At 42.6% G+C, this 14981-nt stretch overlaps 1 protein-coding gene across 4 annotated transcripts in view; it reads left to right on the forward strand.

Annotated features, from left to right (window-relative positions):
* meis2a (Meis homeobox 2a) overlaps positions 1 to 14981 on the forward strand; it is a 71975-nt gene that overhangs the window by 41681 nt on the left and 15313 nt on the right. For all 4 annotated transcript variants that reach the window (XM_084392909.1, XM_084392907.1, XM_084392910.1 and 1 more), the window contains exon 9: positions 1285 to 1361. In XM_084392909.1, the coding sequence (XP_084249035.1) occupies positions 1285 to 1361 (77 nt within the window). The remainder of the gene's footprint in view (positions 1 to 1284; positions 1362 to 14981) is intronic.

A 14981-nucleotide genomic window follows, 5' to 3' on the forward strand; every position in this document is an offset into this window, starting at 1 on the left:
TTATTCATTTAAAGGAATTCAATAATCAAAGTATGTATAGTGAACATTAAAATATATATATATATATGTAAATACAGTAGGCCTATAAAATATAATCCAAATGGATAGAAATTTGATATGCAAGTCAAATACATACATTTTTTGAGTGAATATATATATATATATATTTGAAGTTATAATTTTCAGCTATTTGCAAATAATGTTTTTAATTTAACATATGCACACATTCATTCCTAATCATATTTGAATTAGTGCTGTGCAAAATCCAAAATATCCAAAATAAAAGTTTGCGTTTACATAATATATGTGTGTGTACTGTGTATAATTATATTTTATATATAAATACACACACATGCATGTTGTATATATTTAAGAAAAAATAGTCATTTATATAAAAAATATGTATATTTAAATACTCATCCGAAGCGCGCGCACGTCTTATTGATTTCTCTTTCTAGTCTTGCGCTTAAATGGACAAATTCACACAAAGATTGTCAGCATGTCCGTCTAGCAGACTCAGCCTTAAGTGAACTTATACAGTCGAGAAAGACAGCGCATGTGTACAGTATCAGAAAATGCAAACCTCACTGAACTGAAACAAACTTTGTTGCATTATTTTCCTGTTATCACAATAAAACTAGTAATGTAAAAAGCGCTGTATGAATAAATGTGACTCTCAGTGTACTGTATTCATGCGTTGTGTCTTAAAGTGACAGTAGCCTAATATTCTGCTGTCTGTCTGTGCTTTTAATGTTAATCAAACAACAAAACACAAGGAAATCACACACAGCTCTGGATTGAATAGCTTTTGTGACTTTAATAAGGATTCATCTTTAATTTATACAGTCAAATATGCAATGTTATTTTACATTTGATTACTTTATTCAATTTCTGAAAACTAATGTCAGCCCTACCTGATAAACCTGAGAAGCACTGTTTCTTTTATTTATATCTTTGCTCTATTGTATTTATTTGTGCTGTTGCTTGTAGTTGTTCTTTATTTTTATTTGACAGTAGTCCTTTTGTCCATGAACACGGCACATACCGAACCGTACCGAAAGCGTGGCCCTGAAACCCAGAGCATAATGAAGTGCATCATCATGGCTGTGTGTAGTGATTCAGGGAGTAATGCAGCACGGCCACATGAAGCACAGGTGTTCGGTGTGTGTAGTTGTGGTTTGCGTGATGTTCTCCTGGTGCAGATGAGTGGCAGCGCTCAGTGTTGTCTCTGTGATGTTCCTCATGATCCTGACCGGAGCGGGTCTCTCTTGTGTTCTCTTCCAGCACCCGTATCCTTCAGAAGAACAGAAGAAGCAGCTGGCTCAGGACACAGGCCTCACCATCTTACAAGTAAACAACTGGTGAGTCCAGGCACTTTTCCTCTCTTTGACCATCGGGAAGCTTTACCTTATCGCCGCGTTTTCCTCGCCTTTGATGCACGAATGAATCCGTGCCGGATTACAGATGTGTTGCTCCGGCCGGCAGCGTCTCTGTAGAGCTTAGCTCATAACTGGAGGTGGTGGATTAAATAAAATGATCACAGAGCCAAAGAAATGATACAGGAATTATTTATCAAAATACACGCCGGGCTCTTTTTTTATCGCTGGCTTAATTTCGTTCGCTGCATTCTCCGGCCGATGTTCAGATTAATTGAGCTGACAGCTTCTTTTCAAAACACCGGGAAGGTATTTGCACGGATTTTCTGGCCTTACACAAACTTAATTATACGGAGCGCTCCTTTATCAGTCTAATTCCGTGTAGTGGAGCTGCTATTTACAAATGAGAAGTCCCTGGCTTTTATTCACAGCTTGCTTTAATGTATTTATCGGAGCGGACTCATTTACGCAGCTCTATCTGTCGGGGACAGGCGGCGGCCGAGGGCTTTATCACGCGTCTCCTCGGGGTCAATTGATTTCTGTGCTTTTGTGATTCATTTCCCCTACACCTCATTCTGCTGCGGCTCACGTGAGAACACGCCTGGAGAATGAGAGAATGAGAGAATGAGCTTGATTCGTCGGCCGGATCTGACCAGGTGCTTACATTGACCACAGGAAGAGCCGTTATCTGCCTTTCACTCGCCTGGCGTTTCAATTACAGCGTTCCTGCAATCACACACACACACACACACACACACACACACACACACACACACACACACACACACACACACACACACACACACACACACACACACACACACACACACACACACACACACACACACACACACACACACACACACACACACACACACACACACACACACACACACACACACCTACAGCAGCAGAACATTGAGATGCTTTGCCTGTTTCATGCTGATTAATGCTGAAATAACCTGCAAACCCCACAAGAACAACACAGAGAGAGAACAAGTGAAGCTAGAGGAACACTTTCAGTGGTAGACCTCAGATACTGAAAGACTTGATCTATCTATCTATCTATCTATCTATCTATCTATCTCTCTAGCTGGACGATGACATCACTGTTTTCTCCAGAGTGGATATATATATAAATAAACTAAATTCATATTTTTTACTACAAAACTCAAACATCACTGAACTTACTTAAGCTGGACTGTGACACTGTCGTCTTCTGGAAACAAACTCTGTTGAATTATTTTCCTGTTCTCTGTGTAAAGCTGCTTTGAAAAGAGTGTTTGTGAGAGTGTTTGCAGGAGTGTTTGCGGGAGTGTTTGCGGGAGAGTTTGTGGGAGTGTTTGTGAGAGTGTTTGCAGGAGTGTTTGCGGGAGTGTTTGCGGGAGAGTTTGTGGGAGTGTTTGTGAGAGTGTTTGCAGGAGTGTTTGCGGGAGTGTTTGCGGGAGAGTTTGCGGGAGTGTTTGTGGTAGTGTTTGTGAGAGTGTTTGCAGGAGTGTTTGTGGTAGAGTTTGTGGGAGTGTTTGTGAGAGTGTTTGCAGGAGTGTTTGTGGTAGAGTTTGTGGGAGTGTTTGCGGGAGTGTTGTGGGAGTGTTTTGGGAGTGTTTGCAGGAGTGTTTGTGGTAGAGTTTGTGGGAGTGTTTGTGAGAGTGTTTGCAGGAGTGTTTGCGGGAGTGTTTGTGAGAGTGTTTGCAGGAGTGTTTGTGGTAGAGTTTGTGGGAGTGTTTGTGAGAGTGTTTGCAGGAGTGTTTGTGGTAGAGTTTGTGGGAGTGTTTGCGGGAGTGTTGTGGGAGTGTTTTGGGAGTGTTTGCAGGAGTGTTTGTGGTAGAGTTTGTGGGAGTGTTTGCAGGAGTGTTTGCGGGAGTGTTTGTGGTAGTGTTTGTGAGAGTGTTTGCAGGAGTGTTTGTGGTAGAGTTTGTGGGAGTGTTTGTGAGAGTGTTTGCAGGAGTGTTTGTGGTAGAGTTTGTGGGAGTGTTTGCGGGAGTGTTGTGGGAGTGTTTTGGGAGTGTTTGCAGGAGTGTTTGTGGTAGAGTTTGTGGGAGTGTTTGTGAGAGTGTTTGCAGGAGTGTTTGCGGGAGTGTTTGTGAGAGTGTTTGCAGGAGTGTTTGTGGTAGAGTTTGTGGGAGTGTTTGTGAGAGTGTTTGCAGGAGTGTTTGTGGTAGAGTTTGTGGGAGTGTTTGCGGGAGTGTTGTGGGAGTGTTTTGGGAGTGTTTGCAGGAGTGTTTGTGGTAGAGTTTGTGGGAGTGTTTGCAGGAGTGTTTGTGGGAGTGTTTGTGGGAGTGTTTGCGGGAGTGTTGTGGGAGTGTTTTGGGAGTGTTTGCAGGAGTGTTTGTGGTAGAGTTTGTGGGAGTGTTTGCAGGAGTGTTTGTGGGAGTGTTTGTGGGAGTGTTTGCGGGAGTGTTGTGGGAGTGTTTTGGGAGTGTTTTGGGAGTGTTTGCAGGAGTGTTTGTGGTAGAGTTTGTGGGAGTGTTTTGGGAGTGTTTGCGGGAGTGTTTTGGGAGTGTTTGTGAGTGTTTGCAGGAGTGTTTGCGGGAGTGTTTGTGGTAGAGTTTGTGGGAGTGTTTGTGAGAGTGTTTGCAGGAGTGTTTGCGGTAGAGTTTGTGGGAGTGTTTGTGAGAGTGTTTGCGGGAGTGTTTGTGGTAGAGTTTGTGGGAGTGTTTGTGAGAGTGTTTGCGGGAGTGTTTGTGGTAGAGTTTGTGGGAGTGTTTGTGAGAGTGTTTGTGGTAGAGTTTGTGAGAGTGTTTGTGGGAGTGTTTGTGGGAGTGTTTGCGGGAGTGTTTGTGAGAGTGTTTGCGGGAGTGTTTGTGGGAGTGTTTGTGGTAGAGTTTGTGGGAGTGTTTGTGAGAGTGTTTGTGGGAGTGTTTGTGAGAGTGTTTGTGGGAGTGTTTGTGGGAGTGTTTGTGAGAGTGTTTGTGGGAGTGTTTGTGAGAGTGTTTGTGGGAGTGTTTGTGGGAGTGTTTGTGAGAGTGTTTGCGGGAGTGTTTGTGGGAGTGTTTGTGAGAGTGTTTGTGGGAGTGTTTGTGAGAGTGTTTGTGGGAGTGTTTGTGAGAGTGTTTGTGGGAGTGTTTGTGAGAGTGTTTGTGGGAGTGTTTGTGGGAGTGTTTGTGAGAGTGTTTGCGGGAGTGTTTGTGGGAGTGTTTGTGAGAGTGTTTGTGGGAGTGTTTGTGAGAGTGTTTGCGGGAGTGTTTGCGAGAGTGTTTGTGAGAGTGTTTGTGGGAGTGTTTGTGAGAGTGTTTGTGGGAGTGTTTGTGAGAGTGTTTGCGGGAGTGTTTGTGGGAGTGTTTGTGAGAGTGTTTGTGGGAGTGTTTGTGAGAGTGTTTGTGGGAGTGTTTGTGAGAGTGTTTGTGGGAGTGTTTGTGAGAGTGTTTGTGGGAGTGTTTGTGGGAGTGTTTGTGAGAGTGTTTGCGGGAGTGTTTGTGGGAGTGTTTGTGAGAGTGTTTGTGGGAGTGTTTGTGAGAGTGTTTGCGGGAGTGTTTGCGAGAGTGTTTGTGAGAGTGTTTGTGGGAGTGTTTGTGAGAGTGTTTGTGGGAGTGTTTGTGAGAGTGTTTGTGGGAGTGTTTGCGGGAGTGTTTGCGGGAGTGTTTGTGAGAGTGTTTGTGGGAGTGTTTGCGGGAGTGTTTGTGGGAGTGTTTGTGAGAGTGTTTGTGGTAGTGTTTGTGAGAGTGTTTGCGGGAGTGTTTGTGAGAGTGTTTGTGAGAGTGTTTGCGGGAGTGTTTGTGGAAGAGTTTGTGGGAGTGTTTGTGAGAGTGTTTGTGGGAGTGTTTGTGAGAGTGTTTGTGGGAGTGTTTGTGGGAGTGTTTGTGAGAGTGTTTGTGGGAGTGTTTGTGAGAGTGTTTGTGGGAGTGTTTGCGGGAGTGTTTGTGGGAGTGTTTGTGGGAGTGTTTGTGGGAGTGTTTGTGGGAGTGTTTGTGAGAGTGTTTGCGGGAGTGTTTGTGAGAGTGTTTGTGGGAGTGTTTGTGAGAGTGTTTGTGGGAGTGTTTGTGAGAGTGTTTGTGGGAGTGTTTGCGGGAGTGTTTGCGGGAGTGTTTGTGGGAGTGTTTGTGAGAGTGTTTGCGGGAGTGTTTGCAGGAGTGTTTGTGGGAGTGTTTGTGAGAGTGTTTGTGAGAGTGTTTGCGGGAGTGTTTGCGGGAGTGTTTGTGGGAGTGTTTGTGAGAGTGTTTGCGGGAGTGTTTGTGGTAGAGTTTGTGGGAGTGTTTGTGAGAGTGTTTGTGGGAGTGTTTGCGGGAGTATTTGCTCGCTCAGGCCTCAGTTAGATCTGTTCGGTCCACCTGACATTCCTGCTGATGTGCCAAAAGCGCCTGGATTCCTCCTGTGATGGTCATTGTGTGGATCCTGCTTTGATATGGAGCACAGGAGAGAGAGAGACAGGTTTGCGCTCTGGATGTCCTGAATCACGTCTTTGTTCGGAGGCACAATCAGACCTGGAGGCACAAGGGCTCTGTGTGTAACGTGTCAATAGACAGCGCGTCTCCTGCTCTGACAAGACCGTCTACCTCTCTCTCTCTCTCTCTCTCTCTCTGTGCCCATGGATCTGATCTTCTGCTCTTCGTGTGTGTGTGTGTGTGTGTGTGACGCTCACTGGTGTTGGTGGTTCGTTGTGTAGCTGATGGGTAATTAAATCTGAGACTGCACAGCAATCCTGTCTGACCTCAGAGAGAGAGAGAGACGCTTCACACACCACACGACAGGAAAGTGCAGTCGCATCTGTGTGTTATTCTATCTATCTAATCACATGCTGACAGCAACACACACACACACACACACATTATGAGAGAGAGAGACGGGTTTGTCTCTCGTTATTGCTCACTCTTGCAGTCGATTCTGGGAGTTTCTTCAACTTCAGGAACTTTTATGTCCCATGTGGTGCAGATGTTTTGCCATGACTTCATCATTAACTCCAAGAGTTTTAATCTTAAACTATAATTAAGAAAAAGTGACATATTATTTAATTGTTTTGATATGATAAAATGCTAGATATGACATTAGACAAAGGAGTCATTTCCACCACACAATAAATGATGATCTGAAATGTGACGTAAATGAGATTTGTTGGGAAAAACAAGAATGTTCCACAGGGCTGAAAGTGCTTGAGTTTTGGTTGGGTTTCTTCTGTCTCTCTCTCTCATGGAAACTCGTTTGACTAATGAGCTGACAAATGGAGTGGAATATGTGACTTATGAATGACCTTTGACACCTGCTTGATTTCATGGATGTCTAACACTGCCATCTTACCTGAAGCCCACAGACACACACTCTTTCCTGTAGGTGGGTTGTTGATTGATCAGTGGTTTCTGGTGTCAGAATAAACCACGTCTGCTGGTCTTCGATCTGTCAGGCCTGAAACGGCTTTATTTGAGACTGTTTTAGACCAGGAGAAACAGTTTCATAACCCTCTCTCTCTCCCTCCCCGAACTCAAAGAGGGCACGAACAAACAGATCAGCTTTATGTTTTTTATGACCGTTTCAGTTGGCGCGGCCAGCTGTTATGAAATTCAAAATAATGGCTTAATATTTTCCAAATGTAATGTAAAAAGTATAAACAGGCCTGTGAAGTTGTTTTATTTTCCTCCTCGGATCATGGGAAAGTCATTGAGTTTAAACACATGCCAGTGTTATTGCAGTATCATTGCGATACTATTGTTGCTTATATTAATATTTTGAATCATGATTTTTTTATATACAATGCCGTTAAAAAGTTTGGGATCGTTAAGATTTTTAATGTTTTAAAAGAAGTCTCGTGTATAAAAAACAGTACTATTGTTAAATATTATTCCAATGTAAAAGAATCCAAAAAAAAAAAAAAAATGTCCACAACTGTTTTCAACATGATGATAATGAATGTTTCTTGATCATCAAATCATCATATTAGAGTGATTTCTGAAGGATCATGTGACACTGAAGACTGGAGTAATGATGCTGAACATTCAGCTTTGATCACAGGAATAAATTACACTTTACTATATATTCACATAGAAAACAGCAGATTTACATTGGAATAATATTTCACAATATTACTGAGTTTGTTGTTGCTGTTGTATTTTTAATCAAATAAAGGCAGCCTTGGTGAGCAGAAGAGACTTCTATTAAAAACATAAAATCTTATCGATCCCAAAACTTTTGATTCAGTGAATATCTTTGTCATTTTTAATAGTATTTTTATTTCATTTCAGTTGAAGTTTATTTAATCAGAAGTGATTTTATGTCGGTCTGTTGCACACGGGCAGAATGATGACTGAAGCCGCTGGTTACCCATCTAACTCTGGCCTAGATGAGGCGGTCGAGTCTCTCTCTTCGTGTCCAGCGCGAGACGAGCGCTGCCAGAGAACATCCATCACATCGCCTGCATTTAGGGGCCGCTAATTGGCAGTTAATTAGCAGAATTGTCTCAGTTGTTGGTTCCCGAGTGCCGCCCTCCTCCCGCTCCTCCCGCTCTTCATTTGATCCCATATCTTTAATATCTCAATCATCTTCGCCCTCAGTGTTTCTGTCTCGTTTTCCTGCACAAATACCTCAACATTCCTAAATCAAGATACATGCTCTTATGACATCACATAAGAAGTCTTGTTTTCTGAAAAAAATTAAGTGAGTTCATGCTTAAGGTCCATTAATAAATTAGTTAACATGAACTAACTATGCGCAATACATTTTTTTACAGCATTTATTACGTTTTGTTAATGTCAGTTAATAAAATCTCAATAATTTTTGTTTCTTCTCCAGTAAATGTATTTTGATTTGATGAAAAGAAAAAATATATATAGCCAGAAATAATCTTGTAAAAGAGTGTGAGACGGTGGTTTGTGTTCTGGGATGGTGCGTTTTGTTTCGAGGGAGAAACAAATGGAGAAAGATTGAAGAAAGAAGGGAAGGTGAATAAGTGGGTTAATTTATATGGTTTGACGCATCGCTGTAGGATCGAGCTGCGCCTCAGGCCATCTGTGAGCCGAATAGCAATTTTATTACATTGTCATTAAAGCAATTTCACAGCAGTATTGTTTGTTAATGAGAGTCTCGAACGAGCAGAGATGTTGCGGACAGGAGTAGCACTGAGCTTCTCGATCTGCTCTTTTATATATCGCTGGGAAATAAATGCGCACTCACCCTTCCCGTCTGTCTCTGTGCTCGGGCTTGTAAATGGGAAACCCACTTAAAGCTGAAATATAAAGTCTATACTGCCAAGGTTGTGTTTATGAGCTGCCGTTGGACTTTAGTGTTCACTGCTCTGCTAGTTGGACTTCATATATACGGAGCACTAAAGTGAAGCAGGATCCTGAGCGTCTCTGGTCTCAGATCAGATTGTTTGGGCTCCGTTCGGGAATGACAAGGATGTGTGTGTGTGTGTGTCTGAGAGCTTCCTGTGTTTCACTCTCAGACGGATCGGTTGGCTTTTTCCAGTTATTTATAGACAGGCAGATCTGCTGCTCCTTACACAGAGGATGAGGGAAATACTGCCCACATTAGTGAAATAAAGCCTGAGAGCAGGGCGTCTTTGCGTCTTTCTGCTGACGCTGCAGAGGAACATCGCGTGAGCTGGGAGAGAGTTAAGAGAGAGAGAGGGAGAGAGAGAGAGAGAGAGAGAGAGAGAGAGACAGAGAGACAGAGAGAGAGAGAGAGAGGGAGAGAGAGAGAGAGAGAGAGAGAGAGAGAGAGGGAGAGAGAGAGAGAGAGAGAGAGGGAGAGAGAGAGAGAGAGGAGGCCCAGGAGAAAAGAACGACTGACAATCAGGATTTGGAGGAACGAGTTCATCAGTTTGTGTGAGTCTGATTGGAGGGCATGTGCATTACTTCACTCTTCACACAATAGGGCGTGGAACTCTTATTCAATTATTTTTGCTCTTTTTTAACAGATAGCCAGTAAAAAGATCCACTGGATCTTCAAAAAACAATGATCATCAGCATCAGGACGTCCAACTAAATGTGTTTTATTAATTAATTATGTTATATAAGGTTGCATTTTTGGCAAACCAACGTCGGGAGACGTCACGATGGATGGATCATGGATGATACATAGATAGAAATGAATCTGTCACTCAGTAAAGCATCAGCTTGTAATTTTTAATAAACCTGTATATTCCTCTTAAGAAAAACATTTTTCTTACAATAACATTGGGGACCCTTGAGCTTAGTACCTTTGTTACTTTAAAAAACGAGACTCTGTCTCTCATACACTCCTATAGTCACACACACAAGCCTCCGATGCCGTCCTCTTACCTCACGAGTATTTGCGCTAAATCTGCGCAGATTTGTCTTGCACGAACTTCCCCAACAAAGTGTGTAAATATAATAAGTAACACACCAAATTGGCTAGTGATTCGACAGCGTTAATTTCAAACCCTGTATATATATACACTATATTGCCAAAAGTTTTGGGACGTCTGCCTTTACACGCACATGAACTTTAATGGCATCCCATTCTTAATCTGTAGGGTGTAATATGGAGTTGGCCACCCTTTTGTAGCTATAACAGCTTCAACTCTTCAACCCCTGAAAAACAACCCCACACCATAATCCCCCCTCCACCAAACTTTACACTCGGCACAATGCAGTCAGGCAAGACCGTTCTCCTGGCAACCGCCAAACCCAGACTCGTCCACCGCTGCATCCCACGCTTTGCATTGCACTTGGTGATGTAAGCCCATTCCCTGAAGCTCTAAACACTGTTCTTGAGCTAATCTGAAGGCCACATGAAGTTTGGAGGTCTGTAGCTATTGACTCTTAAAGTTGACGACTTCTGCGGATGCGCTGACCCCGCACTGTGCACAGGCGGCGACCGATCAGGGTCCCACGCTTGAGTTCACTGAGCTCCTGAGAGCGACCCATTCTTTTACTAATGTTTGTTGAAGCGTCTGCATGCCTAGGTGCTTGATTTCATACAACTATGGCCATGGAAGTGATCGGAACACCTGAATGCAATGATTTGGAGGGGCGTCCCAATACTTTTGGCAATATAGTGTATATATTCCCCAAAAAAGGGGAATTTTTCTTGCTGTAACATTGGAAACCCTTGAGCTTAGAAATGAAACTCTGTCTCTCACACACTCCTTAAGTCACAAACAAACAGTTTTCCCAGGATTCAGCTGATCGCCACGCTCTGAGCTTTACATGCTAGCAGTGCCATCATAAATTAATACTTCAGTTTGTTTACTGAAGCGCGTGGTGCCAGCGATGGTGCCAGATGTTCTGGATGAGCTATCGGCAGAAATGATGCCAAAACACAGCGTCTGGACGAACTCCAAACTGTGTTCACACACACCGATGGTGGAATGAAAGCAGGCCTTTAAACGTGTGTCTCAGTGGAGGCTCCGGTGCGCTCCGACCCTCTCGCCTCTCATTATCAGTGCGGGGCGAGAGACACTCAGGAGCAGCGAGAGAGAGAGGGTGTTGAACCGAGGGCCCCTTTAGGGTCTGAGAGAATGGGCTGGTTCTGAGATTGAATGGGGTGACGGGGGTGTGTGAGGGTGTGTGTGTGTGTTAGTGTGAGGGTGTGTGAGGGTAATGACTGAGTCCTCGTAGGCGGCAGCAAGTGAAAGGAGGTTAATTGAGAGGTTTCACTGATGACGGGCAGATCTCGGGCGCAGGTGCCCTGCAGCGTAACTTACACTCCACATTAACCAGCACTACCCTCCAATATCTGTACCTGTGTGTGTGTGTGTGTGTGTGTGTGCGCTCACGCCACACCAGGCCTCACGTCAAAGACAAAATCAGTTTTATAAGCAGGAAATCCCTGTTCATGTTCAAGCAGCAGAACTGTTTTCAACATTGATATTAATCTTGAATGTTTCTTGAGCATCAAATCCTCATATTATACTGATTTCTGAAGGATCATGTGACACTGAAGACTGGAGTAATGATGCTGAAAATTCAGCTTTGATCACAGGAATAAATTACACTTTACTATATAATCACACAGAAAACAGCTGTTTTATATTTGGAATAATTTTTTTCAGTTTTTTACTGTATTTTTGATCAAATAAATGCAGAGCAGAAGAGACTCTTTCAGAAACAATATAATATTTGACCGACCTCAAACTTTTGACCGCTAGTGTACTTTGAATTTACTTTAGATAAAGGCGTCTGCCAAATGTATAAATGTAAAGGATATGAAACTGATAGAATATATGAAAAAACAAACAGACGGCAGCATTTCAAGTCAAGTCTCCTTCATTTATACAGCACTTTTAACAATACAGATTATTTCACAGCAGCTTTACAGTGATAACAGGAAAATAAAGTAACAGAGATTGTTTGGGCTTTACAGCAGATCTAGAATAAAGTTATTGTCCAGCTACAGTTAGTTTTGATTGATTCACTTCCGTTGTAAAGATCATTAGTTATTAACTTATGGGGGCGCTTACACGACACCGTTTTAACAGAAAACACAAAACTTTTAATGTGTTCGAGAAACAGGTTCCAAGGTGCAAGCTTTAAAACATTTTTTAAATGTCCGTGTAAACTTCAAAAACGTGAATCCGCGAAAGCGCTGACGGCGTGCGCATGTATATTACGTGTTTAGTCTATAGATATGCGTGTTTGAATAAATATGTGCGCAGGTGCGTAGTCTTTCTTTACGAACTGACTTGTCTGGCCTGCATAATACAGAATTGTTTGTCGTTTCCGCGGATCCATGCGAACTGGAATCATTTTGACAGTGTTTTATCAGTACAGAAGTAAAGGGAAGGGAGGGAGGCCTTCACAGGGGAGACACTAGTTGACATTCAGGACTGCGTTGTCGTCGTGTCCAGGCTCAGGTTGATTTAGATGATTTAACGAGTTTAGAAAATTCATCCTCTCCTATTGCAATGAATGAATGGAATTGTTCCTCAATGGAAGTTCCTAAAGTCATTACTGCTGTGCTGCTTGGAAACGTCTGGGGTTGAAGCTTCATTTCTTGTTAATTTAGCCACTGTTTCAAATAAATACCTAGAGTTGTGTTTGTTTAAGAGGGTTGAAAAATAAGCAGATCTAGCAGCTTTTAAGGCCTCTCTGTATGCAATCAGGCTCTCTTTCCATGAAATGCGAAATACCTTTAGTTTTGTTTTCTTCCAGTTGCGCTCCATCTCTCTGGCTGCTCTCTTAAGGGCCCGAGTGTGCTCGTTGTACCACGGCGTTGGACTATTTTCTTTAATCTTCTTTAAGCGCAACGGAGCAACTGTGTCTAAAGTGCTGGAAAAGAGAGAGTTAAACGTTTCTGTTGCAATATTGAGTTCTTCTAAGCTATCCGGGATGCTGAGATGATGAAACTGATCAGGAAGATTATTAATAAAGCAATCTTTAGTAGCAGAAGTGATAGGTCTAACATATTTGTAACACAGAGTCGGCTTTGCAGCCTTGGCTAAATGAAGTTTACACGAGACTAGATAATGATCAGAGATGTCATCACTCTGCTGCAGAATTTCAACGGCATCAACATCTATTACATGTGATAATATTAGATCTAGAGTATGATTACGAGAATGAGTAGGTCCTGACACATGTTGTCTAACTCCAATAGAGTTCAGAATGTCTTTAAATGACAATCCCATCGTTATCCACATGTATATTAAAATCACCAACAATTAGTACTTTATCTGCAGCCAGTACTAACTCTGATAGAAAGTCAGCAAATTCTTTGATAAAGTCTGTATGGTGCCCTGGTGGCCTGTCTACAGTAGCCAGCACAAATGTTAAACGGGCTAGATAACGTTACAAAAAGCACTATCACTTTAAAATAATTCTATTTGAAACTAGACCTCTGAGTAATACTGAAGAAAAGTTTTTCCTGAGAAAAACCCTGAAACAAAGTGCCAACATTCCCTAGAGAGAGAGAGACTCGTGTCGGGTCAGAACGCCTGCGATCCCAGTGATAATCAAAAACAACTTTCAGAGCCGAGGAGGAAGACAGACGAACCGGGAGAGAGAGAGAGAGAGAGAGAGAGGAGAGAGAGAGAGAGAGAGAGAGAGAGAGAGAGAGAGAGGGAGAGAGAGAGAGAGAGGATCCGCTCACAGGTGTGTTGACGCCCGGGGCGTCTCTGGCTCTGATTTGAGCCTGACTATCATGTCTTTAAGGACGCAGCGTCAGATGTCTGAGAGCTTCACCGGGGCCGAGCGAGCGGTTGTCAGAGCTGCTGATACACCAGTGAAGGTGTTTCTCTCTCTCTCCTGCGGTAGAGGAGCTGCTGTTGTGCCGCAGGACAGAGAGACTCAGAGACAGCAGAACAAAGTCTCGCTCAGCAAACCTGCAGCTGATACTTGCGGGATCAAAGGAGCAACAAGCGGCCCTTCCGCTCCAGGTGTTTGACGGACAGCTGACTCGGGCCCTCCGGTAGAGCCCGCCTCATACGCCACAGCACAGCCAATCAGGAGTGTGTTTCCCGTACACCGCCGTAACTCGTGCTTCACTACTGTAGTGCGATACAGCGATGAGGAAATCCACTAGCGAGTCTCGACTGTTTCCCGAAGCCGTACTGTTGCAAATTGGTCGTTCAACCACGATGTTAATGATGTCATGCAGATGTTGGAGTAATAACTACTGTTAATGACTCTGTTAGAGATCGAATTAATGCTAGATGGTTTGCTATAAATTACGGATTTGGCATCTGAGGAATATTTCTCATTTTTCTCAGTTATTTTGCTTTATTTCCAGATTCAGTCATAGACTCGTTCTTACACACTAGAGCTCGTTCACACACACTAGAGCTCGTTCACACACACTAGAGCTCGTTCACACACACTAGAGCTCGTTCACACATCTTCAACAACTACGCTTTAAATCTCAAAAAAAAAAAAAAAACACGGACAAAATAGCTTTATTTCCGTTGCTCCTGGTCGGGACACTCATAATTCCCGCCAGTGTGGCTTTGATCAGAATTCGCTGTCGTGACACACGTCTCATTCTCTCCTTTTTTTTTGTCCTGCGAAAGCTTTTTGAGGACACTGTCCCAAGTGGACGAATGTGAAAACACTGTAGTAACGATGACACGTTTAGTCATGTGACGCATCTGTGGTTATACCGGCAATGATGAGGCTTTCATAATGTTGGTAAAAAATAAATGTTACTTTTACAATCTTCATATTTCATTCCTGCAAAGATAACAAAAAAAAGATGTCACAAAAATGACTGTGTTTTAGAGCAGTGCGATCGAGTCCGCAAGAGCTGAGATATAGAGTAATTGTGCTAGAAATATAGCCTGAGAATTATTACGTCAAAGTGAGCTTTCATAACATTTCACACATGCATAGCAAGATTGTTTAGTAGGGCTGTAACAATATATCGCAATACAAAAATGCAGCAATATGTATCGTGGATAGTGACAATCTGTATTTTATATAATTCACTCAAAATAAAAATTACTGTGTGAGAAAAAATTCCAGTTTTCAGAGTTTGAGTGCCAGAACTGCATTAAACTGCTATATATAATGTAGAATATAATGTATAATAATGCAATGGGGGAATATTAGTGTGTCCTGATAATGCCAGATGTCTGATGTTACCAGTAAAAGTGTCCTACATTATTTTAAATATATCTAGTCAGTGACAGAGATCAAGCATATTCATCTACAATAATTCAGTATTTTCATCTTCAGAATCATGAATATTGTTATTCTGGTGTCTCTATTGTCCTGTTCATTG

This window comes from Rutilus rutilus (genome assembly GCF_951802725.1).
Source record: "Rutilus rutilus genome assembly, chromosome: 21".
Classification (NCBI taxonomy): domain Eukaryota; kingdom Metazoa; phylum Chordata; class Actinopteri; order Cypriniformes; family Leuciscidae; genus Rutilus; species Rutilus rutilus.